We start from the raw sequence: 18,694 nt of genomic DNA on the forward strand, positions 1-18,694 counted from the left end.
GTAAAAACTTTACAAAAATAAAAATACAGTACTTTCTTTAATATTGAGTTATTCTTTGGACAAATATTAGCAATAAATTTAATTTTACTTAGTCATTATGAAATAATGGTAGGAGGGCAATCCTGTTTTAAATAACGGTACTTTGTTTTTCTTTTTGACGCGAGTGTAAACAAATCATGAAAAAGTAGTTTATGTACATATTTATTGTTATATTTAATAATCTTTGGTTATATTATTCAATTGGGGTATTCAGACGGTCTCCTATTAGTCATATTGTCATAATTTCCTGATATATTATAATAGTTGTTGTTGTGTTTTAAACATTTTATGACAAAACAATAAACGTAGTTCAAAGTCTTATTAGTTTAGAACTTTTTTATTTGAAACACAACCAAAATTTGATTAAACTATCGTAATATATTAGGACATTATGACATTACAAGTCTCTTGCCCAACAACAAAACAGCATGTAAAATTTTCTTCTCCTTTACCCGACATTACCTCTGGCATCTACAAACACGGGAGACTTGCGCAACTAAATTGCCTAGTGTGAAAGGGGTCTAAGACCAAATAGTAGACCGTGTGAATATCCTTAATATATAAAGTGCTTATAAATTTATATAATTACATTGAGTTAATTTGATGTTTAGTAATTGTTTCTGTTTCAAAATGAAGTGTGTAATTTCGTACGTTACTCGAAGAATACATGTAATTGTCTGTGGCGAAGACAGAAAAACAAGCCGACCGGCTCAAAGCGTATATCAGCTCAAATTAAGCCACTTTATTTGGCGGCTTAATCGGCTCAAAAGAAGCCACAGACAGTTTTTTAATATATTCTACTAATCCGAAAATTTTAGTGGGCCTTTTTTGGTTAATAAAATCTGCCGCCGCCAGAAGAAAATAGCTCATCCGAAGAAGCTTGCTTCTCTGGGCGAAGATCGTGTGGTGAGTCATTTTTTGATAATATTAATATTATTAATCTGTGTACAAAACGTTTTTTTAAATAAAATCCATTGTTTTAAATATTTTATTTCAATCCAATGAATTAGTTAGTTTTTGTTTTATTATAGATAGGTATTTGGATTTAAATATATTTATGAAATAAATTGTTGTTATTGTTAAATTTGCTGTTCTTTAATGTAAAACAAAAATCCCGAAAAAAACGGGATTTATAGTTTTAAACTCCAGAATCATGGAATTGAAAAATCATGTCACTTTTGGCATCACTTGTTTTTATATAATAGTCCCCATATTCATTAACAGTTTTTAATGAATCTTTCAATCATTTATGTAATGAATTGTAGTTTTTGTATGCATTAATTTTATCAAAACAATGAATTAAACTGCATTAAAATATGAATGAATTCATCATGAATTAAAAATTCTTGAATGCATTCAGTGTGCTCAAAATATGAATTTAGTTAAAATTTTAATGAATTCATCATGAATTAAAATTATTGAATGAATTCATTTTGTTATTGACTTTTATTCTAGTTCGTTTTTAATTCACTGTTCAGTTGAGACAAAAATTAAAAAAAAATAAATTCCGATTCTTTAATGAAATGCTCCTCATCGCGATTCCAGCTATTTCGTAATAAAGCTATTTAATTGATTCAATGGAATGGAAAATGATCCAACTGGCCTTTATATATTAAGGTAACGATATATATGTAGGTTTGTCATTCCGTTTGTAATTTCTGCAATATTCACTTGCTACCTTATGTACATATATAGTATATTCTGGATCCTTATACTAGATAGCAGACTCGATTTAGAGATGATCAAAAATCGGACCAATCGGGACTAAATCGATTTTTTCTTCATTCTTTACTTCCAATTTGCTAACAGTTTCAAGAATACAAATTGTTGTATTGTCTTCAATATACATATGTATGTGTGTAATTTATTTTTTTCTAAAATTTCATTTTTCATATTTAATTTAAAAAACTATTGATCAACCAAACTGTTCGATTTGATCTTCAACCGGACGTGTTATAGAATAACGCTTTTTAAAATCTTTCGTTATGTCGCCAGTTTGATTCCATAGTGTAATGGCAGTAGTGCAATATAAAGGATGTCGATTCATAACAGCTTCTTTGGCAGCCTCATTCACGGGAGGCATGTCCTTGCAAAATTCGTCATAGTATTCGCTGTTTGATTTATCAATTTGAGGATTCATTAAACGTTCGTTGTGGCGTATGTATTCATCGTAGAGTTCCTGCCAAAGGAATTGTTCAAATCGGCGAGTACGTGTGGCTGGAAATGGCAGAATATAAAGGCGTAATAATTAGTTGTAAACTATCGTTTATTTTTAATTTTATGTAGGCACCTGTAGGTTTTTTCAATTTAGGACTTTTATAATTATCCTTCATTTCGCTAAAATTATTACGATCGCACATGGTCTCTCTCTTTCTGTAAGTATGTAACTGGACAATAACAAATAAAATGTGATTTCCTAAATTTGTTTTTCTCAATAAAACAAAATTTTCTTTGTAAAACGATTGCCATGTAAATGTTTTAATTTCTAATAAATATGTGCTACCATGGTAATAAATATTTGTGTATCTTGTTATTAACGATTAATTATCTATCGGTTGTCGTAGTTGCAGTTGCATTCGTTTCATTTTCTTGCTGTTGATTTTGTTCGACATTCTCATCTTCCACTAAGAGTATCACATCTTTAGGTTTTAATATAAAATAATAAACTATAATGGTGGCCACAAACAATATGCCACTATAGATGATGCCCTCGAATATGAAGCCAAACCACCACGATTCAAATTCTTCACGAGCATACCATATCATGGTCATGGTTAGATTTTCAACCATCGAAAGCAAAAAATAACCTACAAACCAGAGGCGTACGTGTTTGAATTTTACTCGAAATTCAAGCAAAACATAGATATAAACATAGGCCAGCAAGAAGTAAAAGAAGGTTCTGTTGAGTTTTCCTTGGAAGCGCGATTCCATATACAAAGCGGCCAACATTATGAGATAATGTACACCCATAATGATGAGAAATGCCTTTGGAAAGAACACACAAAAGGCCGATAGGGAAAGCATACGCATAACGATAAATGCTATCCAACCGAAAAATGCTATAGATTTGGCGGCAAAGTCATCTTGATGTATGCCATTTACCACTTTTGTGGGACGTGGTAAGAAAAAATCAACTACATCTTGAGGGGACTGTGGTGGAGTTTTGCCTGGGTTGTTGCTTTCTTCTACTCGTTTAATGAGCATTTTAGGTGGTCTGGGTACATTATCTTTTATATAAAGCTGGGCATTCATAAGCAACATGTCCCTAAAAGTTTCTAGCTGAGAAAAGGCTCTGGAACGTCTTTTATTGGCTTCATTACTACTTTGGGTAGATGTTTGAGTTCTTAATTGTGGTCCATCAGTTATATCGCGATCATCTGGAGGATCAAATCTGGTTTCTTTCGGTGGCAAAGGTGGTGGAGTATTAGGCACTTGATCAAATTCCTCTAAGCTAGGCGGACATTCTTTAACATTTAACTGTAACAAAGGTTTGGTTTTGATTTTATCATCATCCGTTAAATGTGTTGCTAATAAAGCTGTTTGCTCATCTCCTGCCTCATTGTCTAACTCATCATAGCCATGTACCTGCACTGTATGGCTTATAGGTTCGGAGACTTGAATTAAGCTCTCCTGACTATCGGCTTTAATATTCTTGTTGTCTTGTATAAGTTGGTTATCGGTAACATTGTTTTCATTTCGTTCCATAAAATTTTTCATAATTTTGTCCGACTCGGGAAATTTATTAAGAGTACGTTCCGAATCTCGTTTCTTGCGTATGCACTCCTCCTTTAAACATTTATTTTTCTCAATTTTTAAACGACTCTCTTGTTTCTGTTGCTGCGTTGACCAGGGATAATGGCGACCCACTTGCTTTTGGCTCTCGAAACGTTGATAGGTGGTGGTAATTGAGGCCAAATCTATGGCCGAGAATACCAAACTAATCGCCTGTACATTTGCTGTAATACAGTAGTAAAGCATGGTTTAATTTTAATTCGTTTTTGAATTCAGTTATATTTTAACTTACTAGTCTGAAAGTTTCTAAATAGATCTTGTGTCAGCATGTGAAATAGCTGGAGTATTATTTGAGGGGCCGATTGTCCATAGGCCTGCACTAAACGATAAAGCTCGCATGTGGAGCATTCTTCAGCTTTCTCTAAACACTCCATACGCGCCTCGTCATCATCATCGTGAAATAGTGCTTCAATAGACCAAAATACAAGTTTTGCAGAGCTGTAACAATTCAAGTTGTAACAAAAATAGACATAATTTGTCCCTAAAGCTAGGTACTCTGTTCAAAATTCCGTGCGAAATGCTGTCAAACTACATATAAAATATTTGGAATGAAATATATGCGAAATAATTTCGCAAAAGCAGTACTCTGTTTTTATTGTGGAAAACATGTGAAATACATCTGGCAAACTTATTTTTCCACACGAAATAACATAAGCAGCACTTCTTTCGCACGAAATTAAAACTGTCAAACAGCATATACAATTTTTCGCATGAAAAAACCATAATTTTTCGCAAATATGAACAGAGTACTAGGCTTAAGTTTTTAAAGTGATAATTATATAACATACTCGTATGAATCGAGAATTTTACTTCGTCTGAGAAGAGTTGAAAATAGAGAACCTACATTTTGAACGAAGATGTGGAGCAAGTCCTCATTCAAAAGTCAGCTTCTCTACATTCAAATCTTTCTCAATCCCGGTTAACTTTTGTTTATATTTATATTGAACAATTATACCCAGCAGTTTTATAAGTAGTCAATTTATTCCTCATAGACAGTAATTTTCACAGTAAAATTTCTGAACACTTGGCTTACTCCAATTTATATATTCTGGGTCATTTTGTAAGTCAATTGGTTACTTTATACATCGCAGGTAATCTAGCAAGAACTTTCGTTTTCAACAAATATCTCTGATGCTTCTTTTCACGAAATTATTTACATTTCTAATCGGCGCTTGTTTTAAAGACAGGTTATTTACATCCTACAAATATTTTATTATCGAATCAGCTATCATTATACTGAATTAAAATAACCATTCTATAAACTTTTATCCTGTAGACTATTTGGCATTGGTAATTTGACTGTTCTATGGAACTGTCTCTTTGTAACTCATACGTGAGCTCCATGAGCACTAGTCAACTACTAAGAACGGACAATTAGACTGTCTCTTTGTAGATGGTATCTGGAAGGGTTGAGCACTAGGAGATGTTTTTTTTGTAATGACTATTTGGGGTCAATTAGCTTGCGACTAGGACACGAATTTGCTATATATCTATTCAAGTAGCCAATTAAAGTAGCTAGTAAAGTAACTGACTCAATGTCACCAGTATGTGAATCTCATGCATTCAGACAGTTTCTTTGTAATATATCTAGGGTTAAAAATAACTATTAAAGTAGCAAATTGAGTAACTAGTGGTGACCTTCAATCAGCCACGGATCCAGGTCAACTATTTGGAGGGGGAAAATATAGTAAAATTTATTTTATATTTTTCTTTTTATACACAACACCATGAGTGGCAAGGTGTGGCAAGTTTGTCATTCCGTTTTTAATTTCAACATTTTTCATTTGCGACCCCACTAATGTATTTTGGATCGTTATAGATAGTGGAGTCGATATGTCCGTCTGTATGTTGAAATCAACTGGGGGCTACGAAGCCCCCAAATAACTTACATATATGATCCATACATCAATATATCGGAAATTCTCCCGGCTCGGTTGCTATTTAAAATCGAGATAATGGGCCCACAAATGGCTGAGATGTAATGATTTTTACCTAATATTGATCTATATCTGAATTACTAAGCCATTAATATAGACAATATGGATATCCAATAATAGATATTTCAAAGGCCAAAGTAAGTTGGACCTACAATGGGTCAAAATTGGGAAAAATAGTTTTTAAGCTGAATTTTTTTTTTTTGTAAAAATTGGTATACAATTTTTTTTACTAATAAATTAAAAAAAAAAACGTCCCTGCTCTAACTTGTAGGTAAAATCACTACTTCTGGAGAATTATCCCTCTTCCCCAAAATAACGGACGATGTTAGCATTATTATTCTGCTATTTCTAAATTTTAAACATTGTTAGCAGATGTCACTTAAAAAGGTAATTATAAATGTAGGGTCACACATGATAAATAGTTGACGAAAAAGACGTAACCACTAAATAAAATACATTTGAATTATTTTATTTATTTCAAAGACTTATTTTACTTAGAATGATTCATAACAAAAAATGTAGTTTTATTTTATTTGATACTGTTTGATCTTACAAAAGACTTGTAAGAGTAAACACGTCAAACAAATTTGTTCCAAAAAAAATTGGTTAAGCTTTTTTGAGCAAATATTTGCCATGTGTGACCTTACCTTAAGTTTCGCTTAACAGCTCAAATTATTACACACATAACATAATAGATCTTCAGTTTCGTTACATAACGAAACAGTACGTTATTTTCGGATAACCCAGTCGTTACATTCGGCGCCATCAGAATGACATACACAACTCTTCCTTCAATGGAAACTCATTGAGAAAACAGAAGGTTATTCATACTCGATCATACTCGAGCGGTACAATTATGCCGCTTGATGCAGTATTCACAAATACTTTTTATACATTTTGCTCATCATATGATAACTCAAATGCGATATTCTAAAACAGATATTTTCTAATTCGAAATCCACAGTTGTTTCCACAATTACAACATAGACGTGTAATTTTTTATACTCCTTTAAGAAAATTTCATTGAAAACCAAATGAACCATTTCATAACTCCTCTAAACAATACAAGTATCACGTTGGATATGTCTGACTCTTCATAGTAGAAACATTCAACTCCAACTGTATTCTAAACGAACTACCCTCGTATAACACATAAAAAGCACCGATTTCCGTTGTAAAAGATAAATTATGAATGTAATCAAACTAAAGTTAATGTATATTAAGTACATTTGTTATCATTTCTTGCCCTTCAAACTCACCGATAAATCACAAAGAATGGAAACAAGACCATCTGCAAAAGTTGCATACAAACAAATTTCACACGAGTACCATTTTGTTTAGGTTTAATCCATTGACTTTCTGAACTTAAAACTAAAATACAGGTAACAACGGGTGGTACCAATATCAGGCTAAGAGTGCCCCAGCCAAAATCCGATTGATGTGATTTAAAATGTTGGTAACTGACAGCACCATCGGCCACAATTTGCACAATATAAACAAGCAATTCGAGTACATTGGGTATGATGTAGGAAACATAAATGCGGGTACGCGAACGTATCGTTAAACCTAATATATGATGTGGTGGACTACAGGCATGCTCTGGGTCCATAATGTCTTTAATTTATTTACGTATTCTCCACTATACCGATTTAAATGCCATGTTAGGTTTGCGAAATTCTTAAAACAACTGAATTACTATCAACATGAGTCAGTTGTGCAAAGCACACTGTGGGGATGGAGGTAATGAATTGTAGACTCTCTCATCGCCACAACTGATAAGATAATAAACTAACTAGCTGTTCGAGGGTATTACCTACAAAGTTATTTGTTTATATTTCTTGAGTTTTTGTTTATATATTTTTTTTATCATATAATTATGTTTTGCATTCGTCATGAGTTGCTTTAAGGACGGCATTGGTTGAATGAAACTCACCTACTAACGCATTAACGCATCTTTCTGGGTTTTATGTTAGTTAATAGAATGCAAACCAAGGTAAAGATTTCAAAAAAGTGAAGATGTTTTTTTTTTATTATAGAATAGAAGTGTTTAGTTTAATTGCACTCAAAAATTCTTGTTTTATTAATTTGTCAAATTTCTCTTAATACTATTTCATCCAGTGGGAACGCTTACAGGGTTTGTTTTCCAAAACAACAAACGAATCATGTATATTTTCCGAATTGAAGGCATCTTTACGCTGTGTCATGGTATACTTGGGATTGCCCTCTATAATCGAAGTGTTTGCACGACAATTTTCCGCATTCTTTAAAACCGATCCAGCAGCGCGTCTACCAAACTTAGGTGTCTTTTGTTGTCTGATATTTTCGAGGCCGGGCGAAGAAGATTGTGGCGACTCCAATGCCAAAGTTCGGCGTTGACGGTTAAAGGCAGTGGTGTTTTTTGGATATTGAGGTGAAACCGATTTACGATGAAATTTCTTGCCATCTTTGGGCTTTGGAGTCTCTATGACGGCTTTTTGTTTTGGTGATCTTTCGCGAATCTGATAGTTATAACAAGCTCTACGGTATTCTGGTGTTATTGTGATATCAGTTTCTGGTTCTACAACACTGGTTGTTGAGTTTAATGCATCTTGTTGATATTTTCGTGGTGAAACTGAAGATCTATTGCGGGAAGAGTTTGTGGTAGTGGTGGTGGTATTAGAGGTGGGTAAACGAAAAGTGGAAGTAGGTTTTGGTACTATCGGTCTGGAGCGCGGAAAATTTAAATATGTATTTCTATATTCCGGATTAAATTCGAGTTTTCCCTTCAAATGAAGGTAAGGTTCACGGCATTTACCCTTTTCGGGCAATTGTCTGACTTGGGGATCACGGAAGCTCTCATAATATTCTGGCACATCTTTTGAAAATTCTCCATGCGGTCTTAAATGGTCTTCTGTTTTCAAAGATTTCTCTTTTACCACCTCTTTCGGTAGATCGTGGAATTTCTCACGATACTCTGGCATAGTTTTGGAATCTTCATGGGAATTTGTCTGAATTTCCGAACCCGACATGCGTAAATTGTCAGTTTTTATAATAGGCATGGGTTTAGCATAGTTGGCATACATCTTAAAACTGTCTTGATACTCGGGTATGGTATGGAAATCGCCCTGCATTTTAATATGGCTTATTTGTGGTATGGAGTGAGCCTTCTCAATTAGTTGTGGCACAAATTGCCTTTGATATTCGGAGGGTGAAACATTAAACTGATAGTCATCGGTGAGGGCTCTTCTCTGCAAATGACACTCCTGTTGTAAATCACTGGCCTTTTCGCGTTGTGCTTTATCTTCATTTACTTTTTGAATTAATTCAATGTCAACCGATGACTTTGTTGCTGTTTTATTCGCCTTAACAGGAGATTGTAAACTGAACATTTCTCGGGGTAGAATCTTGGTGGCGCGGTCTACCATGGGATGCATTATATAGGATGAACGATATTCTGGTTCCATGTCAAAATCGCCAGCTAAACGTAGACTTTCAGGTTTTTTCATGGGATATGAACGGCAGCTAATAAAAACAATAAACAAAAATAAAGTATTAAAAGCGATAGAGTATTGTGCGTTACTTTCCAACCTTCTAGAAACTTCTGGTGTAAACCACAGATAACGATCTTGGTGTTCTGATCTATTCAATGGCATCAAACCTTCCAAACGCAAAGAGGTGGCTCTTCTTAGCGATAGAGTTCTTAGTGGTAGCTCTATGTCAAGATAACTCCTTCTATATTCCGACTTTAAGGGACTAAAAGGAAGCACTAAATCATTCTTCAAATCTTTCAGACATATATGGCTTTTGGTTAAATGTTCTGGTGGTCTACGTCTTCTATAAAACTTCAGCTCATCGACCGTGATATATTCGTGCGGATGTTTAATGGCAAAACGATCCAAATGTTTCAGCGATGCTGGCAAATCTGGTTCGGAAAACGATAAACGATCACTGTCAATGTTGAATCTGCAATAAATTTAATAAGAAAAGAGAAATGCTTATAAACTTCACTGGTGTGTTTTGCTTATGCTATCCCGACCACGTCTAACTTTTCCCAAAGTTCAAGAACAACTAACAAATTATTTATTAGCAAACGACGTTACTAACGCTCTCTTTAGTTTTCAAAATGTCTTGCCATTTTTCTACTACAAGTAACAAATCACACAGTAATACATACATTATTAGTTATATGTATTCCCTTCATTATAAAGGAATTTTTTGCATGTTTTCCTATAATGTAAATTCATTTAGGAACATTCAAAATGCTCAAAATAAAAGACGGCAAACAGACAGACAGTCAGTCAGACAGCCATGTCGACATGACTCCATTCGTTCATTCATCCATATTTAGTATTAGGTACACATAATAACATGTTGGCTTAGTAATCAAAATACGTATAATACATACGTTATAATACATGGTTTAAACGTACTACATTTTTACAGTTTACATACATAAAACGACACTACGGAGGAATTGAATAAGATCAAATTTTATGTCAACATCCCATAAATGTTAATTTGCTTTTTTATATACAATATTTTTCTGATTCTGTCACACAGGGAAAATACATCATTATAGTTGTCATAACCGAATTTATTGCTTATCAAATGATTCAGTCTAAATGACCTAATTCTTCTTTCTTCTAGTTGGATTATTTAAATCGTAATTCTTCTGTGTCACCTAACATTCTGTTGCTAGTATCGAAAAAATTTATGAATATAATCGGATCATTTGATTGGCTACAGTAAAATACTCTTTTATCTGTGCGGAAATAATACTGAAGTTTTAGAAAATTCCCGAAACTTCCCGACTAAGAACTGTATGATATAAAAGAAGCTCTTTAACGAAGACCTATAGGTGAGACAAAACTAACAGAAATAATGTCTTCTGTAAGCAGTTTGGTAAGCAGCTACTCTACGCAAATAAGCAGTAGTGTAAGTATAATATCATAGAAGTTGTTCCTTCACTGATATTACAATTCAATAAACACTAGTATTTTCTAGTAGTTGTTGTGCTGTTGCTTAGCACAACTTAGTAAACAATTTAAATTGTTACTTGTTATTCCCTCATAAAGGGTGTTAATTTAGAGGGGTTACTTTTTTAATTTTAAATAAAAGAACTTAAAATGGAAGAAAGACCAAATTCTGATATTTATTTTTTAAAGATAATTTCATTCAAATTCAAATTGCTAGAGCATAATAATATGGGGGCTATGATCAAATATGGACCGATAAAAAAAATAATACAAACAAAAAAAAAACCTCTAAATGAATCCCCCTATACATACAAGCAAAATGTTTAACTTGTTTTTCGTCTTTCAATCGAATGCCAAACGAAGTGTTATGATTTGTAGTTGTTTACTTCCCAGAATTGTTTACAACTAAAAATTCCTTTAGTTTTTTTTTGTTGTCTTTTGAGAAATAGCTTTAATGTCTACGTTTAAGGATATGCAAGGATATTTAACATAATTGCCTTGTCGTAACAGTCTACAATATCAAGGTGCTTAATTGCGAATTTATTGTTTTCTTTCACTGTGGGGTTTCATTGCCCTAATTCTGAAAATGAGGAACTTTTGAGAAATTGCCAATAAGTTTTTTTTTAAAAAGCTTTTATTTATTAATAAGAGGTTCTAGAGGAAAAACAACAATAATCTGTAATCTGTGATTATATGAAAAATCTAAAATCACTATTTTTCGATAATAAGAGGTCCTAGATGAAAAAGGACAATAATCTGTGATCACTCGTATTTCCCACCAAATATCGATTTTTATATGAAAAATCTAAAATCACTGATATTTCGTTAATAAGAGGCCTTAGAAGAAAAAGGACAATAATCTGTGATCACTCATATTTCCCACCAAATCTGAAATCACTAATATTTCGTTAAAAAGAGTTCTTAGAAGAAAAAGGGCAATAATCTGTGATCACTCATATTTCCCACCAAATATCGATTTTTATATGAAAAATCTAAAATCAGTCATATTTCGTTAATAAGAGGTCCTAGAAGAAAAAGGACAAAAATCTGTGATCACTCATATTTCCCACCAAATATCGATTTTTATATGAAAAATCTAAAATCACTGATATTTCGTTAATAAGAGGTTCTAGATGAAAAAGAGCAAAAATCTGTGATCACTCATATTTCCCACTAAATATAGATTTTTATATGAAAAATCTAAAATCAGTCATATTTCGTTAATAAGAGGTCCTAGAAGGAAAAGGACAAAAATCTATGATCACTCATATTTCCCACCAAATATCGATTTTTATATGAAAAATCTAAAATCACTGATATTTCGTTAATAAGGCGTCCTAGAAGGAAAAGGACAAAAATCTGTGATCACTCATATTTCCCACCAAATATCAATTTTTATATGAAAAATCTAAAATCAGTCATATATCGTTAATAAGAGGTCCTAGAAGAAAAAGGACAAAAATCTGTGATCACTCATATTTCCCACTAAATATAGATTTTTATATGAAAAATCTAAAATCAGTCATATTTCGTTAATAAGAGGTCCTAGAAGGAAAAGGACAAAAATCTGTGATCACTCATATTTCCCACCAAATATCGATTTTTATATGAAAAATCTAAAATCACTGATATTTCGTTAATAAGGCGTCCTAGAAGAAAAAGGACAAAAATCTGTGATCACTCATGTTTCCCACTAAATATCGATTTCTATATGAAAAATCTAAAATCAGTCATATTTCGTTAATAAGAAGTTCTGGTGTTTTTATTTTTAAAACTAGATACACTTACGATATCGTACTCGTAAACTGACGTGTTTAGTGTAAGCCACTTGATTAGAACTGATAAAACGACGATTAGGGTACAAGAACGCGACATTAGAACATTTACTATATTAAATTGAGGTACAAAAAAAAAAACACGAAGTGAAGTCTTCAATATATCTTTAATTTCTTTTTCTTTCCCAATTAATTCTAAAAATATTTACTGACTTACATTGCTCATTAATTCTCTTTGTTATTATTGCTATTTAATAAAACTGTTTTCAATTAATAACAAGTTCTGACCTTGTATTCATTACAAAAAAAAAAAAAATTAAAAATACTTCTGGTTTTACGATTTGCATGTCAAAACCAAAGATCCCAAAAATAAATTTTCCATTTATAGTTTTATTTATTGCTTGATTCCTTGCGCTTAAAATGGACATAAACATAAAAAATCACTGTAAATGAAACAAACAACTTTAAGAAGCAAATTAAATTTCCCTTTTTTACATATTTTATTACAAGTGGAAAGAAAGCAAAAAGGCGCTTAATTAAATATTCGCGTGGCACGCAATGAATTTTGCAAAACGAAACCATTTCCATTTCTATTTTCAAACATGTCCAAAGAAAAATCACAGCAACATTAGAAAAAGACTGTAATGACTTTCAAATACCCTACTTGATAGTTAAGTTAACTTGTCATTCATGGAATACAAAGAAATACTAAAAGAAGCCAAGTCATTTGGGGATTTCAAAATTTATTGTTTTATCCAGACCAAAGTGTATAAATTCTGTCAGTTTATTTATTCTGTTCTAGTTCACTAAACATTTTATACAGAAAGTTACAGTCAGTTTGTTGATAATACCAATTGTACAGTGATTGTATCCTGTGCCGGAGGTTATACACAATAAAAGAAACAAACAATTCACCAAGCTTTTACTCCTCCTTCATGATTTAGAGAAAAAAAACATGGGTTGTTGGACTAAAAAAAAACTACAACAACCATTTCATGGTTGACCCCAAAGTAGTGGTGAACAAGTAGAAGAGAAATAGGAAAAAAGGTAGATGAAAGAAAGGATTTCAAACTTTGTTAGACTGTATGTATTGTTGTATTATTTATAGAAAATGTCCTGCAGTTTTAAAGGTAGACATTGTAAATTGCACTAGATACATCCACTGCAATTATTTAAAAGGTATAATTTAATGAGATTTGGACTGTAGTTGCGTTTTCCTCGAATATAAGAGTCGTTTGAACAAATACTGAAAAAAACTTAAAACCGAATCTTCATTTATTCAAAAAATAAAGTACTTTTTCGATATTCAAAAATGCGGTAACATATGCGTCTTAATTTCTATTTGTCTCCATATATTGCTATAGCCTTAACTATGAGCCCCCATTATATATTGAAATTTATTTGCAAAACATATGTATAGTTTGCTAATTGGCATCTTTCAAATGACAAGCACGTGTTAAATCTTGTTGGATAACTAGTGGTTATTTTTAGTGGCCAACATATTTGTGGAACTAGTACCACATGAACTGTAGGGTAATGTATTTCAAACATACATGTTAAAATGTGTGTGTAGGCCTTTGGCAATGACATGTATTCTTTTTTTTTTAAACCAGTTTCACTTATTTCTTTCGTAGATTTGTAAGAAAATATCAAGGTCAGCTGTTAGCTTTCTTTTATATATAAAAACATAAAGATTTAATTTGACATTGAACGAAATGTGTTTATAAATAATTTTTTACCGCTGTTTTCTTTACCAAATGAAAGTATGTATGTTTGTGTGAAGTCCTTTCAATTTATACACTTTAGCTAGTTTGATTCAACAGGATAGATTCGCACATGATTTATTTATTAAAAATCTGATCACGGTATAATAACGATTTTCAGCATGATTTCAAAAAAGAAATTAAAATTAGATCAAATATACAAATAAATTATTTAATTTCATTATTATGAAAACACAAAAATTATAAATCCGCAACAATACGGTTTAAAAATCATCAAATCCATATTCACTAACTTCCGCATAGGTTTGTATCACCTCCAATTCACCCAGTATAGTGTATAAAAAGAACAAAGTGTACATCAGGATACTGAAGACACCCACTGAACGGCGAACATAAAAATTGGTGGTCATAGACCACAACAACGTACAGAATAGTAGGATAGTCATGAATATAAAACAATTTTCACCCAAGGGACCTCCAGGTATATGCACCTGACCTGTTTCACTGCGCATAGTTTTGATAAGTAAGACCAGACCCAAACATAGTAAAGTATCTAGAAATGTTTTATATATAGTTATAATTAATGACAACAATAATTTTATTATTGCGGTAATACTTACTAAAAAATGGACCACCATAGCAGGCTGCAAAAGCCATTTTTTGATAACCATGCAGAGCCAAGGCTGCATTCGATATCAAGTCTCCGATGCCATTGCCCCAAGCCAATAAAGTGCAGCCCAGAAAGGAATTACTGCAATTCATCACCAAACCCAAAACATACAAAACCTCAACAGTTTCCGAGGCACACGAATAAATAACAAAGATGGAACCATAAGCGGAAAGAAAACCAATACCCTTTGAAAAGTTGCAAAAGACATGAAAGGAAATGTGGTCACTGTAGCTAGCATCTTACATACCACATGAAAATTGGGAGCTTTATCAGTGCGCGTAGAATTAAAAGCTAAAATTGCCAGGGGAATGGTAAAAATTAAGGTATGGCAACATATAGGAACTCCCAGCCAAGTTTTGAATTCAACTTTATCAAATTATAGAATAATCTCTTTAATTTATTATGTACCCTTTTAATCCAACTTGGGTAAACTTACAAATTATAAGAAATGTTGTAAATGGCAATATTACCACTTGCATACAGTTTAATAGTTTGCACCAACCATGCCTCTCCTGCTCATAGTCGACTATGGGTATGAATAATGTTAATAAAAAGATCATGGGTGCCTTGAGACAAATCATGGTCCTTTTAAACCAACCACCTTTCGACCATTCTTCCGAGTCTATGGGATTCAGCGCCTGTAATAGTTGTCCGAAGAGATTTTTATTACGACTGACATCATAACCATAAAATGATTCACGTGTGGCATCTATATTTATAGTGGCTCTTGAACCACGTGCTAATATATCAATGCTGGCCTCTTGGCGTAAACTGGTATAATTTTTAAATTCTACAACTGGTTGGTTAATTAAACATTTTTATTATATATTCAGTTTATAAGATTTTTTTAGATTACCCGACATTGTTCCTTTAAGCATTAATTTTTCCATTTCTACTTGGACGTTTGATAAAATCAGATTTTGTATTTAATACAAATTATGTAAATATTTGAAATAATTTTAAATTGATGTTGTATTGTACTTACTATTGACTCGGCGTTTTAATAAAAACTGTTCTAACAATATGACCACCAAATATATTATATATATAAATATAATGCCTGAAATTTTATGAAAATAATTTAAAGAAACAAATTAATATTATAAAAACAGGGACCGTTAATAACGGTTATCCAGAAAATTTGAAATCAAAAACTCTATATGTTAGAGTCAACTGTTATATACCAATAGATTCGTATTGACGTGTTCTTTGAGAATCTATGGTGATATTTTAAAAACATGATCTTAACTTTTCAATTAACAGTTATTTTTCAACGTAAAAATAAAAGTTCGCATGAAACTCTTAAAAAAGTATTTAAGTAGTCGTTCATGTCAGAAAAAAAACTAATTTGAGGAGTTTTATTTTTTCCGTCATAAAACAAAAGTAATTTGAAGAGTTTTATTTTTTCCGTCAGAAATTAAAACTCTTTTCTTTTATTTTCTACCTTTTTTCAGTATATTTCTTTATTGATTTTATTTTAATGACAATTTGTAATGATCTGACCAGCGGCAAGCTTTAAGTGTCAATTTACATAAAATGAGTCTTATTTTCTGACGTGAAAAATAAAACTCCTCAAAAAGTATATGAAAAAATACCTTAACTTTTTTTAAGGAAACCTGGATCAGGAAGAAAAAAGGTCTAACAAAAGAAGTCGACAAACTCTTTCGAAAAGCACCGAGTACTTCTATCACAAAAGCAGCTCGTGAAATTAAATGCTGATTCTTTTGTGCCCAGAGCCAAAGCTAATGCTGGGTTGAAGCCGTATAAAGTTCCAGATCACAATGCGGTAAAGAACTTAGAAGCAAAAGAACGATCAAAAAAATTGAGGTAAAATTTTATAAAAAATACACCTCTTGTGTGATGAATGGTGAAACTTATGTACTGGAAGACTTTTCACACCTACCGGGTCAAGATTTTTATGTGGCTGATGTTGGAATATACATATGTTATCCAGTAAATGCAAGCCATTACTATAATTAAGCTAGGATACACGTTTTGAAGATAACATTTTTAGATTTAGATTTTTTCAGATCAAAACCGAACGTACTATTAACAGAAAAAAAGTTATTTTAATTTCAGCTCAATTTAAAAGTCATGTACCATCCACTTTTTTGGCCTTATCCTAAGCCGAATATGCGGTAAAACTCACAATAGAAATTACATTAATTTCAGAATTGAACACAATTTTTAACTCAAAGAAATAACTCAAACTTCAGGAAAATATTTAAAAAAAATCTAATTTAGGATCGCTCATATGTTGTTAAATATTTGAACCATAGAGAACATAGAGCGGAAACTCGAAATAAAAAAATTACTCAAAAAAGTTACACATACGAGTGTTGTTTTTGTTTTCACATATTTTTTTTTACTAATACATTCTCACCACTTAGGTTTTTGTCAACTGAGTTAGGTCTTTGACAGGAGAGTTTCAGCTCTATGTGTTTTCTCTATGATTTGAACCATAGAGAATAGACACAGAGCGTAAACTCTCCTGTCAAAGACCTAACTCAGTTGTCAGAAACCTAAGTGGTGTGAATGTGAAAACAAAAACAATAATAGTTTTTTCTACTAATACATTCTCACCACTTAGGGTTCTGACAACTGAGTTAGGTTAGGAGAGTTTCGGCTCTAAGTCTATTCTCTATGATTTGAACTATAGCGAAATATACATAGAGCTAAAGCTCTCCTGTCAAAGACCTAACTCTGTTGTCAATTTTCTCTATGGTTAAATCATAGAGAAACAGACATAGAGCGGAAACTAGAAAAAACTCAAACAAAACAATATTATGGTTAATAATAACCAAGGTTGGCTGCCGTTACCTCTAAAGTGCAATCTCAGCTCAACTACCGTTGAAAATCGATGGAAAAATATTGTTACATGACATATAAATAGTTGTGTTGCTACAACCATAATATGGTTGCGCTCAACCATAATATGATTGTGCTACAACCATAATATAATTAAATCACCTATCATGATTTTAAACAACCATATTCTGGTAAAGATGGTATCATAATATGGTTGGATACAATCATGTCTTTCAAACATTTTTCATACTTACAAAAGGCTTCCAAGCGCGTAACATAATTATCACTTTCCACAACATAATCAATGTACAAAGTGCCCAATATGAAGAACGTGGTATCACGCAAAAGATTACTGGCACTTATATGAAAGGGACGTATAATGCAAATGACGCCACTCACAAAAGCCGTGACAAAAATGGCGGCACTAAGAATATTTGAATACATGGTGGTGGTGGGATCATCTATACCTGCCAGACTTGTAAAAAGATCTGGAGAACCATTGCCAAAGGCCAAAAGTGTAACACCAGCCAAATGTTCACTTAAACCCATTACTTTTGAAAGCATTTCCAATGAAGGACAGAAACTTGAACAGAAAACCATAATGGAATTAAAACCCAACAGATAAAATTGTTTTTTAACATTAAAAACCTACAATTTATCAGCGGTGGCACCCAATATAAAAAACATTACAATCACCAGGCACATGAACAACACCAAACAGCCATACAGTTCAGCATCACTGCTGGGCTCCAGAGTGCAATACATGATTTCAATGTAATTGAAGAAATAAGCTTTATCTTGACATTCGGCGGTATTTCGCACATATTCACAGCGATATTCATACTCAATGTCCTGAACACTTGAGCAGCTTAACTAAAAGGAAATGGAAACAAATGATAGGAAATATAAGAGACACTTCAACACACAGTCTTGCACTTACAAAATTGCGAAACGTGGAGAATTCTTCAATATAAGGTCCCTTAGAAGAATTCAT

At 32.4% G+C, this 18,694-nt stretch overlaps 4 protein-coding genes across 4 annotated transcripts; all 4 read right to left on the minus strand.

Moving 5' to 3' along the window:
• Positions 1 to 1,904: 1,904 nt before the first annotated feature.
• LOC135960672 (uncharacterized) lies at positions 1,905 to 2,485 on the minus strand. Its single transcript, XM_065512015.1, has 2 exons — positions 2,330 to 2,485; positions 1,905 to 2,256 (listed from the first exon to the last, which is right to left on the minus strand). Exons 1-2 carry the CDS (start codon positions 2,397 to 2,399, stop codon positions 1,955 to 1,957), a joined length of 372 nt encoding a protein of 123 aa, XP_065368087.1. The 5' UTR covers positions 2,400 to 2,485; the 3' UTR covers positions 1,905 to 1,954.
• Positions 2,486 to 2,549: 64 nt separating this feature from the next.
• On the minus strand, positions 2,550 to 7,406 carry LOC135960671 (uncharacterized). Its single transcript, XM_065512014.1, has 3 exons — positions 7,028 to 7,406; positions 4,064 to 4,269; positions 2,550 to 3,995 (listed from the first exon to the last, which is right to left on the minus strand). The coding sequence occupies exons 1-3, from the start codon at positions 7,375 to 7,377 to the stop codon at positions 2,584 to 2,586; spliced, it is 1,968 nt and encodes a 655-aa protein (XP_065368086.1). The 5' UTR covers positions 7,378 to 7,406; the 3' UTR covers positions 2,550 to 2,583.
• A 414-nt stretch (positions 7,407 to 7,820) lies between these two features.
• LOC135961538 (uncharacterized) lies at positions 7,821 to 10,321 on the minus strand. The gene is made up of 3 exons (XM_065513041.1): positions 10,317 to 10,321; positions 9,336 to 9,710; positions 7,821 to 9,269 (listed from the first exon to the last, which is right to left on the minus strand). Exons 1-3 carry the CDS (start codon positions 10,319 to 10,321, stop codon positions 7,874 to 7,876), a joined length of 1,776 nt encoding a protein of 591 aa, XP_065369113.1. The 3' UTR covers positions 7,821 to 7,873.
• Positions 10,322 to 14,333: 4,012 nt separating this feature from the next.
• Positions 14,334 to 18,694, minus strand: LOC135961539 (mitochondrial sodium/calcium exchanger protein-like). The gene is made up of 9 exons (XM_065513042.1): positions 18,641 to 18,694; positions 18,353 to 18,573; positions 17,955 to 18,283; positions 15,878 to 15,952; positions 15,749 to 15,784; positions 15,329 to 15,688; positions 15,140 to 15,258; positions 14,843 to 15,077; positions 14,334 to 14,775 (listed from the first exon to the last, which is right to left on the minus strand). Exons 1-9 carry the CDS (start codon positions 18,692 to 18,694, stop codon positions 14,486 to 14,488), a joined length of 1,719 nt encoding a protein of 572 aa, XP_065369114.1. The 3' UTR covers positions 14,334 to 14,485.

The sequence above is a fragment of the Calliphora vicina genome, chromosome 5, assembly GCF_958450345.1.
Source record: "Calliphora vicina chromosome 5, idCalVici1.1, whole genome shotgun sequence".
In the NCBI taxonomy this organism is placed as follows: Eukaryota; Metazoa; Arthropoda; class Insecta; order Diptera; family Calliphoridae; genus Calliphora; species Calliphora vicina.

Coding starts and splice junctions, on each gene's coding strand:
- LOC135960672 (XM_065512015.1), bottom strand. CDS start 2,399: ATGTGCGATCGTAATAATTTTAGCGAAATGAAGGATAATTATAAAAGT. Junction 2,257..2,329: donor TAAATTGAAAAAACCTACAG/GTGCCTACATAA, acceptor TGCCATTTCCAG/CCACACGTACTCGCCGATTT.
- LOC135960671 (XM_065512014.1), bottom strand. CDS start 7,377: ATGGACCCAGAGCATGCCTGTAGTCCACCACATCATATATTAGGTTTA. Junction 4,270..7,027: donor CCATTCTTTGTGATTTATCG/GTGAGTTTGAAG, acceptor GAATTGTTACAG/CTCTGCAAAACTTGTATTTT. Junction 3,996..4,063: donor ATTTAGAAACTTTCAGACTA/GTAAGTTAAAAT, acceptor ACTGTATTACAG/CAAATGTACAGGCGATTAGT.
- LOC135961538 (XM_065513041.1), bottom strand. Junction 9,270..9,335: donor ACACCAGAAGTTTCTAGAAG/GTTGGAAAGTAA, acceptor TGTTTTTATTAG/CTGCCGTTCATATCCCATGA.
- LOC135961539 (XM_065513042.1), bottom strand. CDS start 18,694: ATGAATTCTTCTAAGGGACCTTATATTGAAGAATTCTCCACGTTTCGC. Junction 15,785..15,877: donor ATTAAAACGCCGAGTCAATA/GTAAGTACAATA, acceptor ACGTCCAAGTAG/AAATGGAAAAATTAATGCTT. Junction 15,259..15,328: donor TACAACATTTCTTATAATTT/GTAAGTTTACCC, acceptor AATTTGATAAAG/TTGAATTCAAAACTTGGCTG.